The 15,628-nt window shown below is 42.7% G+C and overlaps 1 protein-coding gene across 1 annotated transcript in view; it reads left to right on the forward strand.

The window, feature by feature from the left end:
* The first annotated feature begins 14,208 nt into the window (after nt 1–14,208).
* Nucleotides 14,209–15,628, forward strand: part of CUNH14orf39 (chromosome unknown C14orf39 homolog) — a 35,786-nt gene continuing 34,366 nt past the window's right edge. Inside the window, exons 1-2 of the mRNA XM_052738154.1 lie at nt 14,209–14,257; nt 14,355–14,411. Coding sequence (XP_052594114.1) covers nt 14,209–14,257; nt 14,355–14,411 — 106 coding nt within the window. The remainder of the gene's footprint in view (nt 14,258–14,354; nt 14,412–15,628) is intronic.

A 15,628-nucleotide genomic window follows, 5' to 3' on the forward strand; every position in this document is an offset into this window, starting at 1 on the left:
TTTTTTTTTAGATAAATCAAGTGAGTTTTTTGTTTGTTTATTTGTTTGTTTTTGTTAAATGCGGTTTTAAAAATCCCTCTGTCTCTCTAAACTGGCATCTTTATATGAGACAGACATGAACTTGTGGTAGGTAGGCAGGGCCTTGGATGTATTTGATGCTCTTTGGCTCTTTTCTGGTCTGCTGGGGTATGTGCTGGTGGTGTGCAACTGGCCTTTAGTGTATGGAGCAGGCATTCATTGCTAGTATCTGGATTTCTCAACATCCACGTTCAACTGTGAAACACCACACACTTTATCTCTGCCTATAGATCTTTAGATAGTCTCTCTATTAATTCATGTTTAATTTTTCGTCATGATATGGTTTGTGCATGTGTGTTGACGGTGGTATTGACACACGTGCCCCTGTGTGCTTATGGCATCGGAGGACAACCCACAGTGATGGTTCTCCTCTTTGACCAGGTGGGTCCCCGGGGACTGGACTCATTATCAGGCTTGGTGACGGACACCTTTACCATCTAGCGGGTTCCTCATTTTTTTTTTTTTTTTTTTTTTTTTGGTTTTTCGAGACAGGGTTTCTCTGTGTAGCTTTGCGCCTTTCCTGGATCTCGCTCTGTAGACCAGGCTGGCCTCGAACTCACAGGGATCAGCCTGCCTCTGCCTCCCGAGTGCTAGAATTAAAGGCGTGCGCCACCACCGCCCGGCATAGGTTCCTCATTTTGATTTGAATTATCAGATGAGAATTTTTGTCCCCTGCTGAGACTTTGAGCTGCCGGCTGACTTAGAACTGAAGGTCATTGAGATCATCGACTTCACATCCCCCATCAGCATCTCAGTTAGTATTCGCCATCATCCTTGTCCTCATGGTTAAGTGGTGAGGTTGTTTATCTTTGCAATCTCTTCATTTAACTATATACAGTGTTCTAGAAAGCACACGGGCCTCAGAGAAAAGGGCTATGATGTCACATTGGAGCTTCCAGGGAGGAGATTAGGAATTGAGAACTGAAGAATAGAGACATTTTTCTCCAGTTGAGAGGAATAACATGAACACAAGGCTATAGAAGCTTAAATAATCAAAATGTCTTCATGGGTCACTGAGGAAGCCAGTTTGATTAAAGTAGAGAGATTTTTGCTGGGAAACGAAGTTGAGATCAAATTGGGAACATTTTTGTTCGCATTTTTCTTTAAAGTTTATTCAATACAACACAGTCTCCAACTTCACTGAGGTGGCTGACTACATCCACGACCAAACCCAGCCCCAGTCTTAGCTTTCTGGTCAGCACCAGAGGGCACAACAGTCCTTCTGTATGTGTCTCGGTCTGCCTCTCCTCTTGGAATCTTGCAGGTGGGTCACTCTCTGGATCTTTGGTCCAAGGCCTGCCAGTTGAGGATGGCTACATTGCAGGGTGCAGGCACTTTCTCCGGGGGTAGGTGGAGGTCATCTGGGAGATACTGGATGCAAACTGCTCCTTTCCATAGCCTTGAGTCTTCAGAGACCACACTGCCTTTGGTAAGTGAAGGCTGGGTACACATTCTTGTCTGCCAGCTTGGGGTGTTTGGGCATGTGGACATCTTTTTTGGCAACCAGCACTCCTTCCTTAAAAAGGAGTTCATAGATGGCAATCCGGTTCTTAGGCATCAACAGTGCAGCAAGGTCCGAGATGAAGGCTGGGAAGGAAGGGGTATGCACAGCACAGCGTCTCTACTGGGCCCAAACTGGGAAACGTTTAAGATAGGGAAGAAGCATTCCAATCCGAAGCAGAGGGAAATGCAGGAAATAATTAATTAAATAGCTATATTTTTGGAGACAGTCTCACGTAGCTCATGCTGACCTTGAACTCCCAATGTAGCCAAGGATGACCTTGAACCCGTTTCTCCTGCCTTCACCTCTTGAGTTCTGGGATTACAGGTGTGTGCCACTCTGCCCAGGTTAATTAATTTATTTTGAATCAGGTAAATAATACGATAGAGTAGGTGTAAGAAAAAAAATCAGTATTGAGGCTGGAGAGATGGCTCAGAGGTTAAGAGCACTGGCTGCTTTCCCAGAGGTCTTGAGTTCAATTCTCAACAACCACATGTTGGTTCACAACCATCTGTAATGAGATCTGATGCCCTCTTTCAGCATGCAGGCGTACACGCAGCAGAGCACTCATACATTAAAAAAAATCAGTATGTTATTGGACAGAATGGAAAGAATAGGGCAGATCAAAAAGGAAAAGCCTATCTCCACTCCTTCTTTTCTTTCTTTCTTTCTTTTCTTCTTTTCTTTTCTTTCACCCTCTGCTAGCTGCTGGAGATACAGCGGTGGGCAAACTAAGACAAGTAAAGCTAGAGACCTGTATGGCATAAAGAATAGAATAGTGAGGAATAAGTTAGGACTGAGTGTCCTGGTTTAGTTTTGGTGGCTGTGATAAAATGCCCCCAAGAAAAAGCAACTTAAAGGAAAGGGAATCTATTTTGGTTCACAGTTCCAGGTTACATTACAGTCCTTTTTTTTCCTTCAGTTTTTTGAGACAAGGTTTCTCTGTGTATCCCTGGCTCTCCTAGAACTCACTCTGTAGACTAGACTGGCCTCAAACGCAGAGATCCATCTAGCTCTGCCTCCCAAGTGCTGGGATTAAAGGCGTGTGCCACCACACCTGGTTTACACACCTGGGTCACGTGACAGCATTAGGAGCTGGAGCTAGCTGGTCATCTCCACCCACAGTTAGGAGCAGAGGGAAATGGGCACATGCATGCTTACTTGCTCGCTCTGTTTGTGCTCAGCTCATGTCTCCATTCTTCTACAGCTACAATCCCTCTGCCTAGGGAATGGTGCTTCCCATAGTGGGCTGCGTCTTCCCCTATCAATTAATTTAATTAAGACAACCCCTCATAGACCTGCCTATAGGTCAATCCAATGTAAAGACAAGACCAAACCTCTTTTCTCGGGTTATTCCAGGTGGTGTTGAGTTGACAATTAAAGCTATCACATTGAGATTTTGAATATCGTTTAATATGACTTTACAAGTAAATGGACATACTTCAGGAGAAACAGACGAGTACCTAGAACAGAAACAAAGGCACATGAACAGTGAAAAAATGGATGGATTAGGTTGACATTAAGTGGTGTTTACCTGAGATGGGTTAGGTTAACCTACACGGAGTTAACATGTGTGTAGTGTAAGTGGTGTAGTGTAAGTGATGTTTGGCTGAGAAAGACACTGTACTACTCCAGTGACAAGGAATCAAATAAAGAAAACAATTTTGTTTTAATATTTAAGTGCCAATTCTTTCATACATATGAAACCCTGGTACATTTTTAAACCCGTTTTCCTCCATTGACCTGATTTCAAGGTATGTAAATAAATTAGTCTTAGCAGGCTCACATTATTTACTTCTTCCATGCCTCTTTTTCCTGTAAGGACAATTCTTAGGAGAATCATGTCCATTTCTCTCCTTGGAAACGCTTGTAAATTGAGATGGTAGCCATTATGATAAACTATTGCTATACCCCATTGATTGTGGCTACCAAGGTGTATGTGGTGTGTGTGTGGAGAGTTGTGGAGGTTGGCCTGTTCTTGAGGAGCCTACAGTACAGTGGAAGACAGAAAATAATGGAGAACTGAAGCTATGCTAACGACTGTGAAGGATAAGGATGTAAAGTAAGAGTTTATAATGGGCATTGCTAGGGCTGTAATACTCTCTGGCTGCTCTTCCAGAGATCCTGAGCTCAATTCTCAACAACCACATGGTGGCTCACAACCATCTATAATGGGATCTGATGGATCTGAGACTTGGAGAGCATATAGATTATTCAATGAAGATGGAGATTTCTAAGCTGAGGACCTAACCAGAAACTGGATTTGTGGTGAAAAAGAGTATGTTAAGAACAGAAAGATTTGTAATATGGATGCATTGCAAAAGGATGGATGGAGTTAATATACTATGAAGATGTAGAGAAAGAGTTCTATAAAGGAGCCTATGAACCATGGTAAGAGTTTTGTTATTTATTACAGGAACAAAAGGAAGCCATTTGGTGTCTGTGTGTGTGTGTGTTTGTGTGTGTGTGTGTGTGTGTGTGTGTGTGTGTGTGTGTGTGTGTGTGTGTGTGTGTGTGTGTGTGTGTGTGTTGTTATATTATGACAGGAAAAATGAGATAAGACAGCTTGCCCTGTTGGCAACTACGTATATGAGTATGGAACCCAGGAGACAGGTAACATGGAAAAGTTGCTACTCTATATGATTGCTCATTTAATTCTACTTCTTATGTTTGGAGAATTCCCACTATAGCAATTTGGGAGGAAGAAAAAAACCGAGCATGTGCTGAAATGCTGTGGAGAGGTCAGGTCACATAAGGACTAAAACGTATTTAATGAATTTAATGACTGTGCTGGCTAGTTTTATGTCAGCTTGACACAAACTGTAATCATCTGAGAGAAGAGAACTCAATTGAGAAAATGCCTCCAGAAGATCAGGCTGCAGACAAGCCCGTAGGGTATTTTCTTAATTAGTGATTGATAGAGGAGGGCCCAGCCCATTGTGGGTGGTGCTATCCCTGGACTGGTGGTCCTGGGTTCTATAAGAAAACAGGCTCAACAAGCCAGTAAGCAGCAGTCCTCTATGGCCTCTGCATCAGCTCTTGCTTCCGTTTCCTGCCCTGCTTGAGTCCCTGACTTGGCTTCCCTCAACTGACTGTGATTCAGATATGTAAGCCAAACAAACCATTCCTTCCCCAAGTTACTTTTGGTCATGGTGCCTTATTATAGCAATAGAAACCCGAACTAAGACAATGATAGAATGTCATTTTTAATGTTCAGCAAGGACAAAGTTTATGATGCATTGGAACTGGAAGGCAGACTGGAGTCAGCTGAGAAATAAGCTAGGAGAGAGACCATGTAAGCTTGAACAACTGTTTGAAAATGTGTTGGCTGGAGGTTGAGCAAATTGGCTGTGGAGAAAGAGTCTCCAGCAATCAAGTTGAACGGTGATTTGTGCAGAAAAGTACCTTCAGGGGTGCAAGGACGAGGTTTTAGCACAACATGTTGAAAAAGTCAAGAAGGAAAGAGTAGCTGATTGTAACCCTTCCTTAATTTCAAGAGGGCTAGCCTGGAGAGAGACTGTGTTGGGGAGAAGGGCTGAAGGAGTTAAGTCTAAGCCAGAGAGGTAGAATCAGGTAGAGGAAAACCCTGCACTGAGCAGAGTTCTGTGGCGCTTGTCCTCAGACCAGAGCCGTGTGAATGGAGCCTCTGGGGCCATGATAGGCTTATGACCAAAGGACTGTCTTCTCCTCCCAAAATCAGACAACACAGAGAGAGACTCCATCTGCTGGGTAATACTGTAGGAAAGTCAGTGCGGGATATTGTCTTGGAATTAAGTACCAGGCTAGTAAATGCAGCATCTGACAGATGCAGTGGGCCCATTCCCAGGTTAGTTAGTGCCCACGATGGAGCCTCTGGTCTTGACCTGGTACCTGTCCCATTCCAAAATTCTCTTTTGAAGATGCTCTGGCAAGGAAGATGCTCTGCCTACTGAATAATTTTTTTTTTTTTTTTTTGGTTTTTCGAAACAAGGTTTCTCTGTGTAGCTTTGCGCCTTTCCTGTATCTCGCTCTGTAGACCAGGCTGGCCTCGAACTCACAAAGATCCGCCTGCCTCTGCCTCCCAAGTGCTGGAATTAAAGGCGTGTGCCACACCGCCCGGCCTGAATAATTTTTAATAAATTTTTTATTACTCACACATGGGACAGGTGATGGTGGTAGTGGTACAGCTTGGGAACATGTGTGCATGTGTGTGTGACAGTAACTAAGATAAGCACAGATGTGAATTTTTTTTCATTTTTCTTTATTAAAAATTTTCTACAGATGTGAATTTAAATACAAATAAATTGATTTTTTTATATCACAGTAAGGTGATGTTTCTAGATTTCTACAAATTTTCGTTAGAAAGTCTAGTATTGAGTTGAAGTGAGTCAACTCCTATTAAATTTTCTTGGTAGCTATAGCAACATGGTGCCAACAAAACTCAATGCCTCTACCCTTCATAGTTATTTTCATAAACTTTCCTAGGAGGGTATAGTTAACAAACATAACACAGCAAGCATAATAAGAACAAAAATGGGTTAATTTTCTAAAATAGGAGGAAGAACTCAGCAACAGAAAAACAAATAATCTGATTTCAAGATGAGAAAAGGACCTAGGTAAGTATTTTTTGAAAATACATACAAATCATAACAGGTGAATGAAGCAATGTCCAGCATCACTAATCACCAAGTAAAAAAAAATCAAACCCCTGAGATATTGCCTCACACCTGTTACAATAGTTACAATTTTAAAAGAAAAGATAACAGGTGTTGGTGGTGATGCGTAGAAAATGAAAAGTTGTAGTATACTATTGATGGAAATATAAATTAGTATAGCCATCATAGAAAAAATAAGAAGTTTTTTTTTTTTTTCAAAAAAGTTGAAAAAGAGGAGCCTGGCATGATTGCACATACCTGCAGTTTCAGTAATCCAGAGGCTAAGGCTAAAGGCTCTCCAGTTCTGTACCAGCCTGGGATGCCTAGCAAAACCTTGTCTCAAATCCATCCACCCACTCAGCCACCCATGCATGCATGCATGCATGTATGTATAAATGCATACATATATACTGGATCCGGCAATCCTTCTTCTGAATATCTATCATATGGCAAGGAAGTAGCTGCATTTCTATACTCACTGCAGCATTTTTCACAATAGCCAAAAGTGTGGCATCAACCTAAGTGTTCACCGACCGGTGAAGGAATAAAGAAAATGTAATATACACACACAGACAGTATAATACTATTTGGTTTTGAAAAGGAGAAATTCCTGTAATTTGGGACAGCGGGCATGAAGCTGTAGGATATTATGCTAAGAAAATAAGCAAAGCACAGAAAGACAGGTATGGCATGGCTTCACTTGTCTGTGGGATCTATAAAAGTCAAATTTGTCCCTAGAAGTTGGGGAAACGAGACTCAAAACAACTTTGACGTTTCATTTCATCCCAGTCAGAATGGCAAAGAGCAACAAAACAATGAACAACAAACGCGGGAGAGGAGTCGAGGAGCCCTCATTCACTGCCGGTGTGATTGCAGCCGCTGTGGAAATCAGTGTAGAGAATTTCAAAAAAGATATAAACAAATCTACTGTACGACCTAGCTAGTCCACTCCTTGGCGTATGCTCTAAGGACATCACATCCTTCTCCACAGATGCTTGCTCAGTCAGGCTCATTGCTGCTCTCTTTGCAATAACTAGGAAATGGAAACAACCTAAATTCACTGGTTCTTCAACCAATGAATAAGTAATGAAAATATGGTACATGTACACTATGTACACCACATACACTGTGGAATACTGTTCAGCTGTAAATATAAATGAAATCATGAACTTTGCAGGCAAATGGATGGAACGAGAAAAGATCGTGTTGAGTGAGGTAACTCAGACCCAGAAAGACAAATGTCATACATTCTCTCTCTTTGGAGGCTCCTAGCTGCAGATCTTGAGATGTAAGTGCATAGTTTGAAATAACTGCGGAAACCAGGAAAGTAAACCAGAACCACTGCCAGAACAGGGAGGTTAGGGGGTAACAGGGAAGGGAATAGAAGGGTACACGTGACCTGATTGGGGAAATGCAAAAGGAGGGGCTCTTTAGGGAGAGAGGGGGGAGATGAGACAGAACAAGAGGGGAGGGGAGTAAATAACGTTAAGGGAGTCTGAAAAAGCCATGAGGAATCATACTATTAACTACTCACCTAAAAAAGCCCTATAATACATGCAATTCTGTGTATAGATATACATACATAGGGGTTTTTGTTGTTTTGTTTTTGTTTTTGTTTTTTCCTTGAGATGGGGTTTCTCCATGTAGCCCTGGCTGTCCTGGAACTCGCTCTATAGACCAAGCTGGTCTCAGACTCAGAGATCCACCTGCCCCTGCCTCCTAAGTGCTGGGATTAAAAGTGTGCACCACCACTGCCTGACTCTACATTTATAGTTTGAACAAACCTTTCTCATCTGGGGTGTCGATTCTCCCCTCAAGAGCCAATGAGTACCTAAAAAAAAGCCCAAATACTAGACACAAGAAGCCCCCTTTTGAGTTGCGGGCCAGGGCTGTCCAAGAGATTCCTAAAACATACAGTCTGTTGCCACCTCCCTGGTTGCCCCCAGAGGTGGCCAGGAAATCCCTATTGCTGAAGACACCATGCACTTCAGAAACAAGGCCCAGAGACCCTGAGCTGCAACTAACCTGAATGTCTCCTCCCTAAGGACTAGCTTTCATGGCACCAGAAGGTTCTATGAAAGCTTCCAGAGGAAGGAGGCAGCCAAAAGTCCTACCCAGCTGTGACACCTATGAATCATAGCAATGAACAGAATGGCACATACCTCTAAAGGTGCAGTAGTGGCATGTATACCTTGGAACCAGCAACTCTCTAATTGGACTTAAGACCTGCTCAACACTTGGGGCTGGAGAGATGGCTCAGTCATTAAAAGCACTGGCTGCTCTTCCAGAAGTCGTGAATTCAATTCCCAGCAACCACGTGGTGGCTCATAATCATCTATAATGGGATCTGATGCCTTCTTCTGGCATGCAGTTATATATGCAGATAGAGCACTCACATACACATACATACATACATACATACATACATACATAGATAATGTTTTAAAAAATTGGTCCTGGAAACCTAGCTAACTCCCCAGGGACAGAGAAGTCGTTGATGTTGGAGGGGAACCTACAACCACGGCTTTACTGAGCCAGCATAATATCCCTAGCAACAATCTAGACATTTGTCCTTGAACCCACAGGTAAGTGCAGTCTTACTCTTCATCAAGGAAACTTCTTTTTGTAGCAGACAGAGATCATTATAGAAAATCACAACCAATTGGAATCTCAGTCCCAATGAATCCATCTACAAAACACTCCCACACCCAAGACTCAGGGAAGATTGTGGGAGACTGTAAGAGTCAGAGGATCAGGGAGTTGGCTGTGAGACTGTGTCTCTTAGTGCCCAAACGTGAGCCAAACAAAGATGGCACCAAGAGACATGCCCAAGTAGACACAGGGCGGTGGTGATGGGGGCAGTACACAGAGAACTACAACTGAGGAATGCTGAGAAGAAGAGAATAGTCTTCCCAGGGAAGACACAACACTGGTTATCCAATATCAAATGGTCAGCCCTGAAAACATACATACAAGTGATAGTATATACAAATACATATATGAATGGAATAACCATGAGTGGGGCCATGGATTTGAAAGAGAGCAAGGGAGGGCTGGGAGGGAGGAAATGGAAGGGAGAAATTATGTAACTATATTATAATCTCAAAACATGTTTCAAAAACTTGCACTCGTAGAAGCTGAGGGTTAGGAGAGATGGGAGATAGAAGCAGGGAATTTTTAGTCAAAGAGCAGCACATAATTTCAGCTAGGCAGGATGAATGAATTCTGGAAAACTAGTGTACATCATGGTGACTAGAGTCAATAATACTGCATTCTGTACTTGATATATGGCAAGAGGGTAGATCTTAAATGACCTCACCACCCCCACAAATAGTAATTGAATGAGGTGGTGGATATGCTACATAAGTTAATTTGATTTCATTTTATAACTGCTATGGCCTGTATATGAGTTGAGTGTGTTTCCCTCAAGGCTTCATGAGTTGAAATTTAATCCCCATTTTGAGATATTAAGGTGGTAGACATTTAACCTGACTCTAATGTTCAGAAGTGGGAATTTGGGGATCAAATTAGGATTAGATATAGTCACTAGAATGGAATGGTCATAATTGAATCCTGATCTCTATATAAAAAGAAGGTGAGGGACCAGAGGAGACACAGTATGCATGGTTGATTGATGTCCTGGGGTGTGATGCCTTGCATTGCTTTGGAATGTTATTGCCAAGAGGGCCACCAGTAGATATGGCCTCTCAGCCATGGGCCTCAGGAAGTCTGAGCCAAAATACACATCATTAAGGCAAACTTACTAGTCTGCAGTATTGTGTTATTAGCAATAGACAGCTAATATACTAATGTATTCAACTTTATATGTTATTCTCTGTAAATATATACAACTTTTTTTGTAAGTTATACTTTGATAAACCTGGAAAACTAGAAGAGTCTCACACACAAAAAAGAACAAATTAACTAAATTCTTATATCATCAAAACTTAGCCTTGATGGCTTGCTATCATTAATATCAGTGAGTAATATGACATAATAAAATTGAACGTGTGTGTGTGTGTGTGTGTGTGTGTGTGTGTGTGTGTGTGTGTGTGTGGTGTGCATTCCAGCATTCATGTTTGCACTTGTGGAAGCCAGAGGTTAATGTTTAGTGTCTTCCTCTACTGCTTTTCACGTTGATTTTTAAGACAGAATCTCTCACTGGACCTGGAACTCATCAACTGTTTAGACTGGTTGGCCAAAAACCTCCCAGAATTCTCTGTCTCCAATCCCTAGCTTTGGGATTACAGGCACATGTCAATGTGTAGGTACCAGGGATCCAAACTCAGGTCCTCACAGAGATCCAGACAGATCTCTGCCTTCTGAGTGATAGAATTAAAGGCATGTGCTACCATTGCTTGACCTCTATGTTTACTATAGTGGCCAGCTTTTTCCTCTGATCCTCAGATAAACTTTATTAGGGCACATAATATTTTGGGGGACAATGCATCACCACAACTCTGGGCCTAGAAATTATGTTTGCTCACCCAGCAATAAGTAAGAAGCCAAAGGATTTTGACAATATGGTGACAAACACAGAATTCTTCAGAAGCACTAATACACTGGACCATCACCTTGACCTTCAGTTTTTTCCACTTTTATCCTTAACTTATTATATATATTTTATTTTCCCTGGAGTTTCTAATTGCATTTCTTCTCCTCCCCCCATATAGAAGAATTCTGTGTTTGTCACCATATTGTCAAAATCCTTTGGCTTCTTACTTATTGCTGGGTGAGCAAACATAATTTCTAGGCCCAGAGTTGTGGTGATGCATTGTCCCCCAAAATATTATGTGCCCTAATAAAGTTTATCTGAGAATCAGAGGAAAAAGCTGGCCACTATAGTTAACATAGAGGTCAAGCAATGGTAGCACATGCCTTTAATTCTATCACTCAGAAGGCAGAGATCTGTCTGGATCTCTGTGAGTTCAAGGCCACAGTGGGAACAGAGTCAGGCATGGTGGTACATAATTTTAATCCCAGCACTAACCACAAAGGTCTGGAGGTCTGTACAGACAGACAGGAAGTGACAGAGCTGGGCAGGAAGAAGAAGTGATGTAGCTGGGCAGAGAGGGGAAATGAGATGGCAGAACAGAAAGGCATATAGGCGTGGGTATACAGGAAGTAGGTCTCTTTGGTTGAGGATCTCCAAGTGGTGAGAACGTGGCTGGCTTCTTTCTGCTTTTCTGAAATATCGGTTTAAACCCCAATGTCTGGCTCCAGCTTTTTTGTTAATAAGACCATTTAGCAATTCGCCTTACAAAGAGTAAGCAAAAACTTTCCATCTTGGGAAACCTGTATCTTTCCACGATAATCACTTTCATTAATGGCTATTTCTCAAGCATCATGTTTGGTTCATTTACAAGATTAGGAATGGCTAGTTATCACAGCCCTACTCCAAACAATTCTTTAAGTTCTAATCTCATTTTCTATTATCTTTCCTTCCAACTATCAATATCCACCAGCTCAAGGGAACGCAACAGAAAAGCCTTCTCGTTCATTATTAGTAATTCTAAATGTTAGTTATTGTACTACATTATGATACAATAATGCCTTTAAAGTATATACAGTTTTATAATGCTGCAGGGCAGTGATGTGCATGCCTTTAATCCCAGCACTTAGGAGGAAGAGGCAGGCAGATCTCAGTGAGTTCGAGGCCAGCCTGGTCTACAGAGTAAGTTCCAGGACAGCCAGGGATGTTGCATAAAGAATCTATGTCTCGAAAAATCAAAATAAAATAATAAAATAAAAATAGAAGCAATTTAGGAGATTTTCTATTTTTTCCCCTGTATGTTCACTTTAGACACACAAATTCAAAAGCATAAATAATCTAGTAGGTTTCAGCTCTGAGGGGAAAGGCTTCCCCAACAGAAGTGCTACAGCTTTGCTCCTGTGTGGCAGCTCTGAAGGGAAAGGTATCCTGGCAATCCAGAGCCAAGAATACCACAAAGTCACACCACACAATAAACCTCACACAAGAGATTTATTGGGAGGGGAAAAACAAAACAGGAGGATGGCTGCCTGTGCTTAGGGGAGAAGCAGCAGGAAACTGAGGAGAAGGTAGGGTTTATATAGAGTTTCTTGGGGGCGGAGGTGGCCTGGGATTGGTGGGATTTTGGTGGCCTGATCTTGAGGCAAGCTGATGGATTGGTGGGATTCTGCTTCTGGTTTTGGGTTTGGGGTCAAGTTAGGGTCAGGGTGTTTTTCCTTTGGTCCTGGTCTTGGGGTTAAGTTAGAGTGTCTTTCCTTGGCCCTTTTAACCTACATCTAGGAACAGTAAGTTAAAAAAAAACAAAAACAAAAACAACAACAACAAAAAAACTTTGGGTTAATTTTTTAAAAAGCAAATGAGGGGTTGGGGATTTAGCTCAGTGGTAGAGTGATTGCCTAGCAAGCACAAGGCCCTGGGTTCAATCCTTAGCTCCCCCCACCCCCCAAAAAAAGTAAAAAGTAAAAATAAAAAGCAAACGAAACAGTCTTTTTTTTTTTTTTTTTTTTTTTTTTTTTGGTTTTTCGAGACAGGGTTTCTCTGTGTAGCTTTGCGCCTGTCCTGGAACTCACTTGGTAGCCCAGGCTGGCCTCGAACTCACAGAGATCCGCCTGGCTCTGCCTCCCGAGTGCTGGGATTAAAGGCGTGCGCCACCACCGCCCGGCCACTTTTTTTTTTTTATCTTTTTTTTTTTTGAAACAGTCTTTAAAACGTGCTTTTCAAGCCGTTTTGAGAAATTCTGAATACAAGCTGAACTTTGAATTCACGTCGCTCCTTGGCGTAATGTTCATTTTACTGCTGATCCCCAATCCTTTTTTTGTGACTCCAGGGCTGGGGGGTGTTTAAAGGACCCACGGCCGCTCACGGGAAAAACCTTGGCGCGGCTTTCTGACTCCCGCCGCCCCCCAGTCCGCGAGTTTTGACGCCTCCGCCTCGGGAAGGCGTGATCCCAGCAGCCCAGCCCGCGATCTCGCGAGACTTGCGGCTGGCCACGTGACCCGCAGGGGGCGGGTCTCCCAAGCCCAGGGCCCAAGGGCGTCGACTTCGGAAGGTTGGTTAGGTCGCGTCTGAGGAGCAGGGGGAAGAGCGAGCGCTGACGTTCCTTCGGGGGTCCGTGGGGGTCCGTTAGGTGGGCTGGCGCGGGTCGGGGCCGCAGGGGGCCGGGGCGAGCCGGGGCGGGGCCGGGGTGGGGTGTTGCGGGGCAGGAGGCCATGCTTCGGCACAGCATGCCAGGACCGGAAGGCGCCGCCCGTGGCCCGGACCGAGGGGAGCCACTCTGAGGGGCGGGTCGCCCGTGAGTGACTGCCTTGGAAGGCGAGGCCAGCCAAGGCCCGTCTAGGACCGGAAGCTGTGGAAAGGCTTTAAAAAAAAAGGAAAACGTCGCCAGGGCGGCCGTGAGTTCGAGGCCAGCCTGGGCTACAGAGCGAGCTCCAGGACAGCCAGGGCTACCCAGAGAAACCTTGTCTCGAGAAACCAAAAAAAATATCATACACGTCCAATCTCGCCGGTTTTCCATGGTCCAGGCCAGTGACCGGACGTTCTTTAAGAATCCCCCTACAGCTGATCCAGAAGTTTTAACATGTAAGCCAAGGGGTCCGAACGTCTGCGGGGTCTAGTCATTCAAAGGCTTCTTGCAATACCCAGTGTTAACAGTCGAAGGAAAATTTCCAGAACATTCCGCCTTCCCCGTCGAGTGCCTGTTCAGCTGCTTCTCGGGGCTCTGGGAGCGCTGGCCCGGAATCCAGCCGTTGACTGGAGAGGTTCTCCCCGGTCGTCGTCGTGTCTTCAGCCATCTGGGTTTCTCTTTTATAAGACTGCTGTGTTTGCCGGGCGGTGGTGGCGCACGCCTTTGATCCCAGCACTCAGGAGGCAGAGCCAGGCGGATCGCTGTGAGTTCGAGGCCAGCCTGGTCTACAGAGCGCTATATTTGAAAGGTTCTTACTCTCTATGTGCTGTTTTATATATGGTTTCAGAAGTTTTATTGTTTATTTTACACAGGATCCAAGATGAATGACAACCTGTTCGTCAGTTTGGACAGGCTTTTGTTGGAATTTGGTAGGTATAAAATGAAAATAAAGAAATGCGCAGCAATTTGTATTAACACTTGACATTTAACCATGAAGTAAAATTACAAAAGAGATGTTTATTTTAGTTTTCCAGTATGAGCAAGACAAAAGTGCTAAAGAAGATATGATTCAAAGAATTAATAGTAAGTAGTTTTGCACGAAATAAATATTTTTTTTTATTTTAATTTTATAATTGCACTGCTTAGGGCAACCTGTAGTTGTGTGTGTGAGGAGTCTTTCTTTGAGTAACAATGAGCTGTTTTTCTTAGGGCTAATAGTTGTAACTTACCCAGTGTTGCAATGATAAATGTTTGTATTCAACATCATTTTGTGAAGAATTTCTCAGAAACAATCCCTTATATACAGTTTTTTTTACCCTTCAAATAACAAGATCATTTCAAATATTTGAATTTTTTTCTCTAGAAATAACCAAAAAGGTTAGTAAGTGGCATGCTTTCAGGAAGAATGATTCTGAAAAATAAGAAGTAAAATATCAGGGTAAAAAAAAAAATATCAGGGTAATGTTTTGAATTCTTAAAATGGTTTAGTTCTAATTTCAGTTTTGAAACATAACTGTTAACTTCTTAGTATTCTAAAAGAATTTTATTATCTTTTCTGCAATCAAAAAAAATAGAATATTAATTAATTATTTCAGGGCTAGAGAGATGGTTCAGTAGTTAAAAGCACTTGTTGCTCTTGTAAAGGACCCAGGTTCAGTTCCCATCACCCAGATTGTGATTCACAACTTCTGTAATTTCAGTTTCAGGGAATCTTTATGACCTCTTCCAGTCTTCACTGGACACTAGACACACACATAGTACATGTATATACAGTCAGGCAAAATACCCATACACATAAATTTAAAATCCCAATTTTTAGCCAGGTGGTGGTGGTGGTGGGCATGCCTTTAATCCCAGCACTTGGGAGGCAGAGGCAGGCGGGTCTCTGTGAGTTCGAGGCCAGCCTGGGCTACAGAGTGAATTACAGGAAAGGCACCAAAACTACACAGAGAAACCCTGTCTCAGAAAAAAAAAAAATCCCAATTTTTCAAAGCAGTTTTATCTTTTTATTATTTATTTAACTACAAGTCGTAAGTGTATTGGTATATTTAATAGTTGATGTGCAATGGATGCAGTTTCACATTTGTCAAAAATAAAAGCCTTTGGTAGTAAGTATCATTAATGAATAAGTGTTTGTGTGAATTTACAGCATCACAAGGTGCATTAACTTTACAAGCCATGTGATCTAGCCCTCTGTTGTAAAAGATGGGGGGCAGGGACATTTGTTCTTCTTTGGTCTTACGTTTTTCTTAAACTTCTGGACCTAGGAATAGGCCTAGCTTTGTTTCTCTTGATTTTTA

This window comes from Peromyscus californicus, unplaced genomic scaffold (assembly GCF_007827085.1).
Source record: "Peromyscus californicus insignis strain IS unplaced genomic scaffold, ASM782708v3 Scaffold_15__1_contigs__length_86483966, whole genome shotgun sequence".
Classification (NCBI taxonomy): domain Eukaryota; kingdom Metazoa; phylum Chordata; class Mammalia; order Rodentia; family Cricetidae; genus Peromyscus; species Peromyscus californicus.